The 13,774-nt window shown below is 37.6% G+C and overlaps 1 protein-coding gene across 4 annotated transcripts in view; it reads left to right on the top strand.

The window, feature by feature from the left end:
* The window catches only part of TRIM69 (tripartite motif containing 69), a 35,806-nt gene extending 23,976 nt beyond the window's left edge, over positions 1-11,830 (top strand). For 3 of the 4 annotated variants that reach the window (XM_025295064.3, XM_025295061.3, XM_044924599.2), the window contains 4 exons: positions 625-858; positions 1,637-1,659; positions 1,742-1,866; positions 11,234-11,830. In XM_025295064.3, coding sequence (XP_025150849.3) covers positions 625-858; positions 1,637-1,659; positions 1,742-1,866; positions 11,234-11,775 — 924 coding nt within the window. In that variant the 3' untranslated portion in view covers positions 11,776-11,830. The remainder of the gene's footprint in view (positions 1-624; positions 859-1,636; positions 1,660-1,741; positions 1,867-11,233) is intronic. The other variant, XM_044924600.2, reaches the window with a different exon arrangement.
* The last annotated feature ends 1,944 nt before the right edge of the window (positions 11,831-13,774 follow it).

Genomic DNA, 13,774 nt, shown 5'->3' with positions numbered 1-13,774 from the left:
TTGCTGGGGAAGATAAAACCCTCAGTGTGACTAAAAGAATGAGTAGCTGTAAGTAAAAACCACTAGAAATGATGATGCGGAACTGAGAGGCCAGCGTGTCAGATGGCTAACCCGCGAGGAAGAGAGCTGCGAGTGTAACAGTTACCAATTTCAAGTGCTTCAGACATTGCCCATCTCTGGCTCTTTTTGTACTGGGGTGCCTCCTCCAGTTCTGATTTCTTAAAAAAGGGCAGTTCTTCCAGCCTGCTATGGACCCAGTCTAACAGCATCACTTGGTAGATACTGGTTTGTACTTCTGGATAAAAGGGTATTATTGTTCATTTTACAATGTTTGATTAACCCCACAGTCTTATTTAAGATGGCATTGGTTACCACCTCAGTTTTTCAACAGCAACCTAGAGATGACTTTTGACTATTTCAACCCTGACTATTAAACTAGCTGGGAAAGACAGAATAAGTTTTCCAAAAGCCTCCTTTTAGTACAGTTGAATGTTGATATGCAGTATTTGTATGCATTTTCCTGTTATGGTATTTCCCAAGTTGTGTGAGTGCTGGTGGTGTGGGCCCCCATCCCTAAATGCTAGTCTCAGTAATTACCATGGTGATGATCATGGAGGTTTCCAGGAAAACAAGCTACATCTGCAGCAGCACATCTCCCTGGAGTTTCTAAAGCTGCATCAGTTCCTGCACAGCAAAGAAAAGGACCTTTTAAGTGAGCTCCGAGAAGAGGGGAAAGCCTTGAATGAGGAGATGGAGCTGAATCTGAGCCACATTCAGGAACAGTGTCTCCTAGCCAAGGAGATGTTGGTGAGCATCCAGGCACGGATGGAGCAGCAGAACCCCTTCGACTTTCTCAAAGTGAGACTCCATACCAACATGACTATGGGTACAACAGAGAGGGGAAGAGAGGGTTGGAAAGAATGTACAAGCAGATTTTCCCTTCCAGGAGGGGAAAAAAAATCTGCTGTAGTGATTTTAAGATTCCCTGGGAGAAAAGCAGAAGGTTCCTTTTGCCTTATACTCAATTCAAAGTTTTCACACGCCTAGTAAAGAAGATAGTAAGATGCTATTAAAAGAAATGTGTTTTAATATTTCCCCATAAAGAACTCTGAAGCTTTATTTCTCAAAAATAAGAATGTTGCCACCTAAACTGTATCTTTTACTGGCTCTCAGTAATCATAAATTGACCTGTTTGAAAAGCTGTTTGCCAATCTTTGCTACCTGACGCTTCACCTCTAAAGTGGCATTGGTTACTACCTTAGGACTCAGAAGCTTAATTTAGCCATAGTAAAGAAAGTGGCCTTGGGGTGGGAATATCTATTGTGTTGTTCTCCTGAGACTACGTGGCAGTACAGGTAAAAACAGCTTAACCTTAATTTTTTTTCTTGTTTCCTGTAAAAAGAAACTCTAGAAAATCAGAGGAAAGTAAGCCAGTTTATCCTGGGATAGATGAAGGATGAAGATCAGAAAAAAGGCATTTGGAGGATGAGAGGAGTTGGTGGCAATGGGATGGGGGCCATCTGCACAGGACTGCAGTTTTGACCATCAAATTCTGGTGGTGGCCAGTAACACCAAACAAATTTCTGGAGCTGATGAACATGCATCTAACCTTTCCATTTCTCCTTTCCTCTTCTAGGACATCACACCTCTCTTGGACAGGTAAATGTTTCCTTGTGGTATTAATAGCCTGCCTTCAGTCCCTGGAGGATGTCTAAGAATAAACAATTTACGTCCCCTGCAGCTTGGAGCAAGGAATGAGAATGCTGACGCCCAAGGAGCTTGTCTCCAGAAAGCTGAGCCCAGGCGTGTTCAAAGGGCCCATCCAGTACACGATGTGGAGAGACATGCAGTCCACCCTCTCTCCAGGTAACAGTGGGTAGGAGCCATTGGTTCCTGGGGCTCCCAATTTAATGTTTCATTCTCAGGACCTCTTCTGTGGCCCTAACAGTGCGTTTGAGTCTAGAAGGAGGGAGGGGTGAAGTTTAGCCAAAAGGCTAGTTGGTATGACTGAATTTCTTCTCTTACTGTTATCTAAGAATGCAGGATCTTATACTTGTGAATAGAGTCTGGTGTCAGAACTAACTTCTCAGCCTATGATTTTGCTTGACTGTTCTATCAAATGTAACAACCAATATTTTAATATTTTTCTAAAACAGTTACATAAGTCTCTGAGACATCTCTGCCCTGAAGGTGGAAGTTACTATACATATTCATCATATGTATGAGTACAGTTCCTCTTGTGGTTAATGTTCATAACATAGAGTATATCATCTTAGGAGATTGTTTACAGATCTTAAGTGCTTCAAAAGAAAACCAATTGTTTCAATAGCTGTGACTAAGTTTTTGTCATCCTGCAGATACTAAAAAAAAAAAAACCCCACAAAAAAACGGGACAGGACAGGACAAAAGAACACAAACAACATTTCAAGAACATAAAATAAAGTTCCAAATAAAAAGTTACAGAAATAGAGCTCTAAATAAAGTTTTTTATAGACTCATTATTGTTTGTAATTACTGATTTAATGAAAATCACACATCTACCCCTGCTAATTTTTCCAGGTAGCTGACAATAGAAGAAAATTTGCTAATTTTAATGTACAATTTGATGAGTCTGACAAATGTACACACTTATGTAAACATCTCCAAAATCAAGATATAGAAAATTTCTGTCATCCCCAAAAGTTCCTGCATAACCCTTTGTGGTCAATCTTTTTCTTCTATCCTCAGTTGTGCATAATCACTGATCTACTTTATTTCACTTTGTCTTTTCTAAAATCTCATACATATATTACGTAGTTTTTTTTTCTGTTTGGCTTTTTTCATTTAGCAAAATGCTTTTTGAGATTCACCTATGTTGTTGCATGTATCAATCACTGTATTTTATGGATACATCACAATTTGTATATTCATTCACCAATTGATGGACATTTGGATAGTTTCTAGTTTATGGCTAGTATGAAGAAACCTGACTGAATATTTCTTTATAAATCTTTTTGCTTTCTTTTTTAAAATTTTATTTTTATTTAACTGATTTATTGGCTGTGCTGGGTCTTCGTTGCTGCACTTGGGCTTCCTCTAGCTTTGGTGAGCAGGGGCTACTCTTCGTTGCAGAGCTTGGGCTTCTCTTGTTGCAGAGCATGGGCTCTAGGGCACATGGGCTTCAGCAGTTGCAGCACCTGGGCTCAGTAGTTGCAGTGCACGGGCTTAGTTGTTCCACAGCATGTGGAATCTTCCTGGACCAGGGATTGAACCCGTGTCCCCTGAATTGGCAGGTGGATTCGTAACCACTGGACCACCAGGGAAGTCCACGCTTTAATTTCTTCAGGGTAAATATCTAATGATGGGATTGCTGGGTTGTGTGTTAAGTATATGCTTAACTATAAGAAACTATCACATTTTTTCCCCTTAAATGGTGGATTCATTTTAATTCCCACCTCCAATGGATGAGATTCCCAGTTTCTCCAAATCCTTGCCAAAGTTTGATAATGTCTATCTTTCCGATTGTTTTAAATCCATCAAAGAAAATATTTTGTTCAAGCTCCCAAAACAAATTTGAGAAGTTATGCTGGATTTAAATTGAAAAAAAGCCAAGTTAAAACATGGAAATAAAGTTTTCATTTGATGGACGCTGAAACCAATGGATACGCTGGATCTATCCCATGTGGTATTTTTTGAGTTTTTTTAAGGGTCTACCAGGCTAAACCCTTCGTTGCCTTTACCGCTTTTGCTTTGCTTTCCCACTTTCCTTTCTTGCACTTTGCCTTCAGCTTTTTTTTTTTTTTTCTGCCTCTGGTTCATCCAGCATGGAGTAATATCCATGCTGGTCTAGAAGACTCCTTTTGTTTCTCTTAATATCAGTCTCCATTTTTATGTCATCTTTTAAATCTTTTACTACATGTTGAGTTTTACCATGACAATGTTTGGATACCACCACAGTTTTATTTTACCTTATTAAAAAAAAACTTTTCCTCATATAGAATTGTGGGTTGATAGACTCTACTACTTTAGAAAAGCCACTCCATTGTTTTCTCACCTGTATAGTTTCTGATGAGATGTCTATTATCATTTTTATATCATTTCTCTGTATGTACTATCTTTTTTTCCTCATGGGTTACTTTTAAGATTTAGTTTTTTGTCACTTTTTCCCCACCAAGTTGACTATGCTGGGTCTTGGTGTGTTTTCTTGGATCCATGGGTTTATAATTTTCATCAAGCTTGGAAAAATGTTGGCTATTATTTTTTTTTAGCAGTTTTGTACCTCTCCATCTTTTCTTCTCTAACTCTTATGGAACTCTAATTTTACACATGTTGTTGTTGTTCAGTCACCAAGTTGTGTCCGACTCTTCGCAACCCCATGGGCTGCAGCACACCAGGCTTCCCTGCCCCTCGCTTATCTCCTGGAGTTTGCCCAAGTCCACTGCCTCGGTGATGCCATCCAACCATCTCATCTTCTGTCACCCTCTTCTTCTGCCTTCAATCACATTAGACCACCTAAAATTGTCTCACTTCTCATTGATGCTCAGCATTTTTTAAGCCTTTTTTCTGTGTTTCATTTTGAATAGTTGCTATTGCTATTCAAGTTCTCTCATCTTTTCATCTGCACTGTCTAATCTTCTGTTAATCCTGTTTAGAATGTTTTTCATTTCAGTTACATTTCTTCAAAAAGTTGCATCTTTTTATATCATCAGTTTCTCTCTTTACCATGTTTATTGTTCATCTACATTCTCAGGCTAGTGAGAGAATCCATAATTTCTGTTTTAATGTCTTTGTCTGCTAATACCACCACTGGTGTAATTTCTAACATGTTTTTATTGTGTGTGTTTTCTCCTGACTGTGGGTTATGTTTTCCTGCTGCTTTGCACGGCTGATGTATTTTTTTCTCCTTAATAAACTTTATTTTTTAGAATACTTTTAGATTTATAGAAGAATTGAAAATATAGTAGAGAGTTTTCATATACCTCATCCCTAGTTTATATTATATTTAGTGTGATACATTATTTACAATTAATGAACCATTACAAATACATTACTAGTAGCTAAAATCAATAGTTCATTTGAATTTCCTTCAGTTCAGTTCAGTCGCTCAGTTGTGTCCGACTCTTTGTGACCCCATGAATTGCAGCACGCCAGGCCCCCCATCCATCACCAACTCCCGGAGTGAATTTCCTTAGTTTTTACTTAATGTCATTTTCCCATTCCATGATCCCATCGAAGGTGCAACATTACATTGAGTTGTCATGTTTCTTTAAGCTCTTCTTGGCTGTGACAATTTCTCAGGCTTTCCTTGTTTTTTGATGATTTTGACAGTTTTGAGGACTGCTGGTTCTGTATGTTGTAGGATGCCACGTTAGTGCAATTTGTCTGATGTTTTTCTCACAATAATGCTAGGGTTGTGAGTTACTGCGAGGGACACCATGGAGGTAAAGTGTCATTTTCATCATATCAAGCATACATTCTGTCAGCATAGTCTATGACTGTTGATGTTGGCTTTAATCACCTGGCTGAGGTAGTGTAAGTTATTTCCCTTCTCTTTTCCATACTTTGGAAAGCAATTTATTTTGTGCAGCTCACACTTAAGGAATGGATAGTTATGTAATTTGTCTCTTCTGGCTGTCAAACACGATCAGTTTTACATTGCTATTTGCTAACTTTGTTGTAATCCTTTAAGCTCTATTGATTTAACTTTGGCATTTAGTGAAGTTATTTGAAATAACTTTGCTCCTTTTGACACTTTAAGCTTTGTTGAGCCTTTAAGCTTCGTTAGTGTGTTTGAATAGAAGCCTTTAATCTTGGGCTAACTCTGCCAATTTTCTAAGATATTACCCTTCTGAGTACTCTGTCTGATGTTCCACATATTATAACATTTTTCCATTCTGACTGGCAGGATTGAAAACTATTCCCAGTCTTGTGTGAGCTCTGCTTTCTGGGGATTCACTCTCTGGATTTAATGAATTTCACTGTAGTCATGCGGCAATACTCAGTCACATCCTTGAGGGAATCCCTTTGTAGATGTTTTGATGTCTCTGTGCAGCTTCCTCCTCTGTTACTCCACCCTGAAAATTTTAGCTCTCTCAGGATCACAGTGTTTTTCTTCTTGTACTCTTTGCCCCCAAACTTTACTTCTAGCATCATTTAAAGCACAAACGGACTTTTTCCTTACTTTTGGTATAATTTTACACTTAAGAAAATCAAATGGGATTTATTTAATATATGGCTATTTTAATAATAATGTAACTATGGTCAAACCTTGGTAAAATATACTTTATACTTCTTATTTCTAGGCCTTTGCTTATTCTTATTCTGCAGATTCGTATTTTCTTCTTTCCTGCCTTATAAATGAGGCTGTTGCTTTAAGACAGGGGCTCATACTTTTTCTGTAAAGAGTCAGACAGTAAATATTTTAGGTTTTGGGGGTTGTTTGGTCTTGTCAAAACTACTTAACTATGCCACTGTAGTGAAAAAGCAACCATGGACAATATGGCCATTCATGTATTTCAGTGCAGGGAATTGTTTTTATCTTAAAATATTTTAATATATTTTCTTTAGTTTTGTGTGTATCAATAAAATATCACCAAAATTCACTCCTTCATTTGACATACTCAGAGAGGGCATACTACATGCCGAGCATTAAGTTGGGCTCCAAGGATACAGAAATAAAAGACATAGTTTCCGCTCCCCAGGAGAGTCTCGAAGACCAAGTTAGAGTCTGCCGCAACCTTCTAGGTGAAAAATTATTAAGATGTAAGCCAGAGGCATGGTAATGGAACATAAAGAATAGATTCCAGAGACAGAATTCTGAGAGCTGAAATATACAGGACAGTAATTAGCGGTAAGGCATAGAGAAAGGTGATGTCAAGGATGGAAATACAGGGGATGCAGATTTTGGAGGGGGCTGATGAGTTCAATTTTGGCCATGTTGTGTTGACCTACAGAACAATTAAATGTATATATTCAAATGGATAATTATTCTAACTGGAGCTTAGGAAAGAGGCCAGAGCTGGAACAAATAATATCAAGCGGGGGTAGCTGAGCTATTGATATAAATGAGATTGCCTAAGGAGAATGAGAACATACAGTCAAGGAGAGAGCGTGTTATAGAGAATAACAACAGATGAAGGTCAATTAAGCCTCAGAAGGGACTGAGGAATTATCTGGCCAGAGAAATAAGAGAAAAAACAGGAAATGAAGTCCCCATGGAATCTAAAGCAAAGAGAGTGTCAAGGAGAAGGGAATGGTCACTCATACCAAATGCAAAGATAAATTTAGAAAATAACTGGAAGAGAGATGCTTTTAACAATTGGTGGCTTTGATAGGGGTTATTTCAAAAGAGTGGAATGAGTATAAATTATTATATATTGTATACGGTTCAGGAACAATTTGGAATGAGGCAGTAATGAAGTGAATAGATCACTCATTTGAGAAGTTTCAATAAGAAGGGAAGATGTATATGTGGAAGCAAAGACAAAAGAAGACTTCTAAAAACATACTGAAGGGAAGCAGCCTGTAGAAGGGCAGAAATCAATAGTATAAGAAAGGGAATAATTGGTGAATGTTGGGAAGAGTGAGAGCTACAGAAAAGAGAGGTACTGACTTTACTTAGCTTTCTCCAAAACTGGAGAGGAGATAAAGACGGTAGAAGCAAATAATTTTGTAAGACAGGGTTTGCAGTATGAGTAGGAAGAATTGAGAGATTCATCTCCTCATTCATCTATTCATTTATAAAATGTACTGTAGTTTCTCTGTGAAAGAGGAGATTGAAGCCTTCTGCCTGGAAGTGAGGAGCGAAGTGGTGGAACAGGGATTTGAGGAGGAGTTGAAGGTTTGACATTGCTGTTGTGAGGAAGTGGAGAGGCTTTGATTTGGGAAATGTAAGAGTTTGGGGCAGTGCTGATGGCCAAGCATAGAGTAGAAATAATGAATTTGTAGCAGTATCTGTATGCATGACTTTGTGATTTTCATCCTGCAATGGTGAGGAATTAGGATGTGAATTTGAATAGCTGAATAGATCCAAGGTTGGAGAGTTGCATGGCAGATGCTGCAGAAACAGAAACATAAGAGGACAAAAGTGTTGAGGTTATTGGCAATGAAGCTATAAATGCTAAACTGTTTAGAGAAGAATTTTAAGCCAGGAAGCAAAGAGATTAGGATAATGAAGAGAAATAGGAGACTAGAGATGTTAATGAAGTCAAGTAATGGTTGTAGGAAGAGATGGGAGTGAGAAAGCTCAAAAAATAAAAGAGTATGGCATACCTGAATTGAAGATTTTAGAGAATGAACAGTTCCTGATGACTACAAGTTCCAGAATATAGTCATTGATATGGGCACCTTAAATGTAAAGGAGTCAAAAGTCATTAGCAGTAAAGTCAAACACATACAAGAAGAGAAGGGCAGCTATATCCAAAAGACAGTAAAATCCCTTGAAATGATGGGCTAGATTTGATGTAGGAAAGTAAGGCCAACCTAAAATGCAGGGGGTATAACCAGGAAAAGTTTGTAGATGATAGCATTAAATAGAGAGAGAGGGAAATGTGAAAAGGAATGACAGGAGCCTCAAATGAAGAATGATTTTTTAACATGAGATTGAGGAATAGAGCACAGGTCTGGAAGTGGTTGTGGTGGCTACCTGATCTCCAGCATCTGAATTTAGAAAATGAACAGTGTCTTGAACTTCTGGAAGTTGTTATTCAGTTAGCTTCTCTTTTTTTGGAAGAATCAGTCTGGATTATGTTAAATTAAGGAGGTGATAAGGGAATTCTATAAACTGAAGATGTATGAGAGTTAAATGGGAAGGTAGATCCAAAGGGCAGAGTGGAAATGGTTGGGTGGGAACAGATGGAGGATGGGTGAAGGCAGAGGAAGTAAAGAACAGAATAATGAGGATAAAAGTACAGTAGACATTAAATCATTAGAGATATCTACAATCTGGGTATGTATGCAAAGGATAACAGGAATACAAGGCGTGGTGAAATTAGTTGGTGTCAAAGATTCATATGGAACTCTAATTGCAGTTCATTTAATTGTTTAACAAATAGTTACTTGAATACCTAGGAACAGTTTCAAATTTTGAAGATAGATGAGGAAACAAAACAAAGTCCCTGCCTTTCCAGAGATTACACTCTAGTGGAAGAGACAATCAAGTAATTTCACATACTGATAACTACTGTGAAGAAAACAAAGCATGATATATTCAACAAATAATTATTTATGAGAGAAAAGAAAGCAGGATAAGAGTATAAACCATGAGAGATGGATGAACATGCTACTTTAGATAGAATGCCCAGAGAAAATCTCTTTGAGCAGGGTCTCCCTGTGTTTAATTGTAGACATTTCTAAACATACTGAAAAGTTTAAAGAATTTTACAGTAAATACTTCTATACCTAGCTAGATTCTATCAATAACATTCTATTGCACTTGCACGAATAAAGGTCTGAATGATGTTAAGGAGTAAACAATGTGGGGAAATAGTGTCCAGGGACAGAAATAGAAAGTGTAAAGTCCCTGTAGTAGGAATGAACTTAGTATGTTCAAAGAATAGCCAAAAGGCGAGGGTGGTTGGACCAAACTGAATGGGGGGAGGGAGGTGGTAAGCGGTTGGAGATGAGGTCAGAGAAGTGGGTAAATCATGCAGGCCTTGTCTCTTCAGTAAGTACTCTGGATTTTACCTTGGATGACAGGAAGCATAAGAGTATTTTGAGTAGGAGAACTAGATGATCTCATTCTTCTTCTTGGCAGAATAGGCTGCAGACAGGCAAGAGTGGAAACAGAGCAATTAAAAAGCTACTGCAGTAGTTTCAAGACACTGGTATTTGTGGAAGTTATGTCTATACATTCTGAGTAGGCTCAGAATATATTCTGAAGGTGGAGCTGACAGAACTTACTGTTGGACTGACTATGGCATAAGAATAAAAGCTGGGATGCAAAGCTGACTCCTAGGAATCCTCAAAGCGAGGGCAGGCTGAACTAGCTGGAGATGTCAGAGGCTTGGTGATGAGAGCAGATGGGGGTTCTAAAAAGGTTAGCAGGAATTCTTTATGATACCTTCAAAGAAATTACAGTCCTCACATCCTAAAAAATAACAACCCTACATGAATGAGGATCTATCTGTGAGAGTGAGAAGATTTGGCCTACATGGAAAATCTTCAGGATTCTTCAAACTCTCTTTGTTAGAAAGAAAAAGTCTCTGGGATGATGGAAAAGACTCAAGCTTTTCTGAGAAGAGAGAGATAGGCTGGATTGTTCTTGCTTCTGAGGATAAATAAATCCACTAACAATAAATGTGTTACAAATACAAATGCATATTTGTATCTTTGTCCATGATTTGAATAGTTTTTGTGTTTCCTTTATCAAATTTTGTGCCAAGGCTCAATTATCTCACATTTAGAATTTGTGTCACCTTCTTGCTAATATGCTTCCAACCTCTCTTCATTTAGAAATTCCTTTTTTATACTGCTGTCCATTGATCTGTCTAAACCACTTGTCAAATTACCTGTGATGAAGGACCAGTTTTAAAAACTGATGTTTGTAGAATATAAATGTTATTTGAAAAAATGGAGTTAAAAAAATTACAAAGTGCAAGCCCAGTTTTTTAACTAAATTGATTGAGATAAAATTACTCTGATTTCTATGACAGTTTCTAAGAGCTCACTCTTAATTTCTCTACCATCCTGTCCCAGACTAGCAATTATATAGTTTGTGAGTCACAGTTGGATCATCAGTGGCATTAACCATTCCAGACCTCAAAAGTTCCAGTGTCTATTAAACCAAATGCAAACTTACCACCACTGTCCTCTAAATTCTGTATCAGTTAGTTCAGTCTCATCTGCTCCTAACAGGCAAGCCCTTATCTTCTCTATGCAAGCTACTGTTTTTTAACCCATTCTGTTTTTGCCATTGTTTACCCAAACACCTCATACATGTTACATCAAACTAAAATACTTATTGCCTTAGAGATCTTTTTTTGGGCACACTTACTAAATCTTTATCCTTTCAGCATTTCTTATTAGAGTATAAATTGCTTCAGAGTAAAGTCTGATTTTTTACCACAAATATAAAAAATGTCTAGAATGTAGCCACATGGATATCAAAACAATATATATATATAGAGTATATAAGTTATTACCTGCCCATCTAAGCATATATGGCATGGGGAGATAAAGCACATAAATACTGTCTATGGGAACTTGCATTCATCCCTTTTCCCCGATGCCCTGCTTTCTCTTATTTTCTTACTAGGTCTATCTCCATTAACTCTGGACCCTAAAACTGCTCACCCAAATCTAGTGCTCTCCAAAAACCGAACCAGTGTGTGGCATGGTGACATTAAGCAGCTGATGCCTGATGATCCAGAGAGGTTTGACTCAAGTGTGGCTGTGCTGGGCTCAAAAGGCTTCACATCTGGAAAGTGGTACTGGGAAGTGGAAGTAGCAAAGAAGACAAAATGGACAGTTGGAGTTGTCAGAGAATCCATCCTTCGGAAGGGCAGCTGTCCTCTAACTCCCGAGCAAGGATTCTGGCTTTTAAGACTAAGGAACCAAACCGATCTAAAGGCTCTGGATTTTCCTTCTTGCAGTCTGAAACTGACTAGCAACCTCAACAAGGTGGGCATATATCTAGATTACGAGGGCGGACAAGTGTCCTTCTACAATGCTAAAACTATGACCCACATTTACACCTTCAGCAGCATGTTCATGGAGAAACTTTACCCCTACTTCTGCCCTTGCCTTAATGATGGCGGAGAGAATAAAGAACCATTGCATATCTTACATCCACAGTAATCTGTCATACTATTGTGTAAATTCAGAGAGTTATTAAAGAGGTACTGAAACAGTTTACCAGTCTCACTGGTTTCTCTTCCCAATGTATGGGGAACTCTGGAAAATGAAAAGAGGATTCACAAATTGAATTCCATTCTCAGTATTCTAAATGGATTTCACTGGAGCTTTTTGAGATGTTATTCTAATTCTCTGGGGTCTACTATGACATAGGAGCCACTTTCATGAGCATGCTCATCCATCCTTTTTTACCAGAGCAAAATGCAACTGGAGTTTGTGATGTTCAGGAACCCTTTTCAAACATGATCAGAAATTCTATCATGCAGTCCTTATTCTCCAACACAATGACTCTTAACAGATTATTTTTAGATGTGCACTCTTCTTCCTATTTAATTATGCTCTTATGTAAATTTTACAAAACATTTATTTCCTGGAACCTGTTAATTAAAAGAAAACTGCTCCTGAGATTTAAAAAATAAGATGGACTGGGCTAGTTTATAATCTGGTCTTGAATTCTCTCAAGATACTTTTTTAGTCCAGCTAATCTCTGACTCTTTCTCAGTCTCTTTTTCTTGCTTTACCTATCTGTGGAGCATTTGTTTTTCTGTATTCAAATATATTTAAGTATATCCATTTACTTTTGACTTTGTCCTTGCAAACATTCCTGCCTATAATTTAAACAGCAGTGTATTTCATCTTGTACTCCCCAATATATTCATTCTCTCGCTTGTTGCTTCTTTCTAAGCATTACTAACCTCAGCAGTACCCTTGAGGAACCATCCCTGTCTCCTTTCCACAGAACTCCCATCTAACTGGGCTTCATTCTCTATATCTGACAGTTTTTTTGGGAGGGATGGAGGGCAAGGAAGCAGTGCTTAGGATCTGCAGCATGGCCCTCTCAAATTACAATCAGCACAACTCTTTTGGCAAGGTAAAAGCCCCCTATCCTATCTGTCATAGTGGAAGGATACCTACACTACAGGTAATATTTATGTAGTGCTGGAATACACAATAGACATACATTTGTAACTGCTGATTTGGGCAAACAGCCATGACATGTTATGGCTACATTTAAGAAATGTTTTTTTTTTTTTTAAAAATGAATTCATTTAAACCAGAATGTAATAAAGACCTATTCTGTACCTGGAACCTTGCTAGATGTTTTGAAGGATATAAAAGTATAAAAAGAAAAAAAAAAAAAGGTTCACCTAGGAGGACTTAAAAGAAATTCAGGTACCTGGACCCCATTTAAGACCAATTAAATAAGAATCTCTAGCAGTTGGGGCCCAGGCATGTGTAGTTTCTAAAAGCTTACTAATGTGTCCAGGGCAGAGAACCACTGAACTAAAGGAACATGATTTCTCTCTTTTTTAAATCTTAAAAAAAAACACAACTTTAAACATAGAGAAAAATTACATACTTGTATGATAAACTCCCATATACTCTCCACCTACATTACCAATCATTAACATTTTGCCATATTTTCTTAGTCTCTCTTCCTGACATCCACCCCCATATGATTTTGTGTGTGTCTATAATTATAACTAATGTAATTTTTGCTGAACTACTTTAGAAGAACTTGCAGGCATTAGGATTCTTATTCCTAAATACATCAGCAAGTATCTTCTAAGAACCAAGATATTCTCTTACATAATCACAGTACTAAATTATCAAATTCAGAAAACTTAACATCAACACAATACTACTTACTAGCTAATATACAGTCCATATAAATAAGTAAATATTTCTAATGGTGGGATTTTAGGCACTATGGTTAAAAAAAACCCTCAAGTAATATGACAAAGAATTTGGGGGAAAGATGAGGGTCTAATTAAGTCATATACAGGCAAAGTTTTAGATAATTGACATGTAAAGTCTGTCCTTTGGGACAGACAAGTGCTACAGAGTTCAGAGAAAGGGGAGGTCAATATTCACCAGTAGAGGAGGAGAAAATTTAAAGGAAAAGATGTGATTAAGTTGGACAAAATGAAAGATAAGTAGG

This window comes from Bubalus bubalis, chromosome 11 (genome assembly GCF_019923935.1).
Source record: "Bubalus bubalis isolate 160015118507 breed Murrah chromosome 11, NDDB_SH_1, whole genome shotgun sequence".
Classification (NCBI taxonomy): domain Eukaryota; kingdom Metazoa; phylum Chordata; class Mammalia; order Artiodactyla; family Bovidae; genus Bubalus; species Bubalus bubalis.
This window is presented reverse-complemented; position numbering and strand designations above follow the sequence as displayed.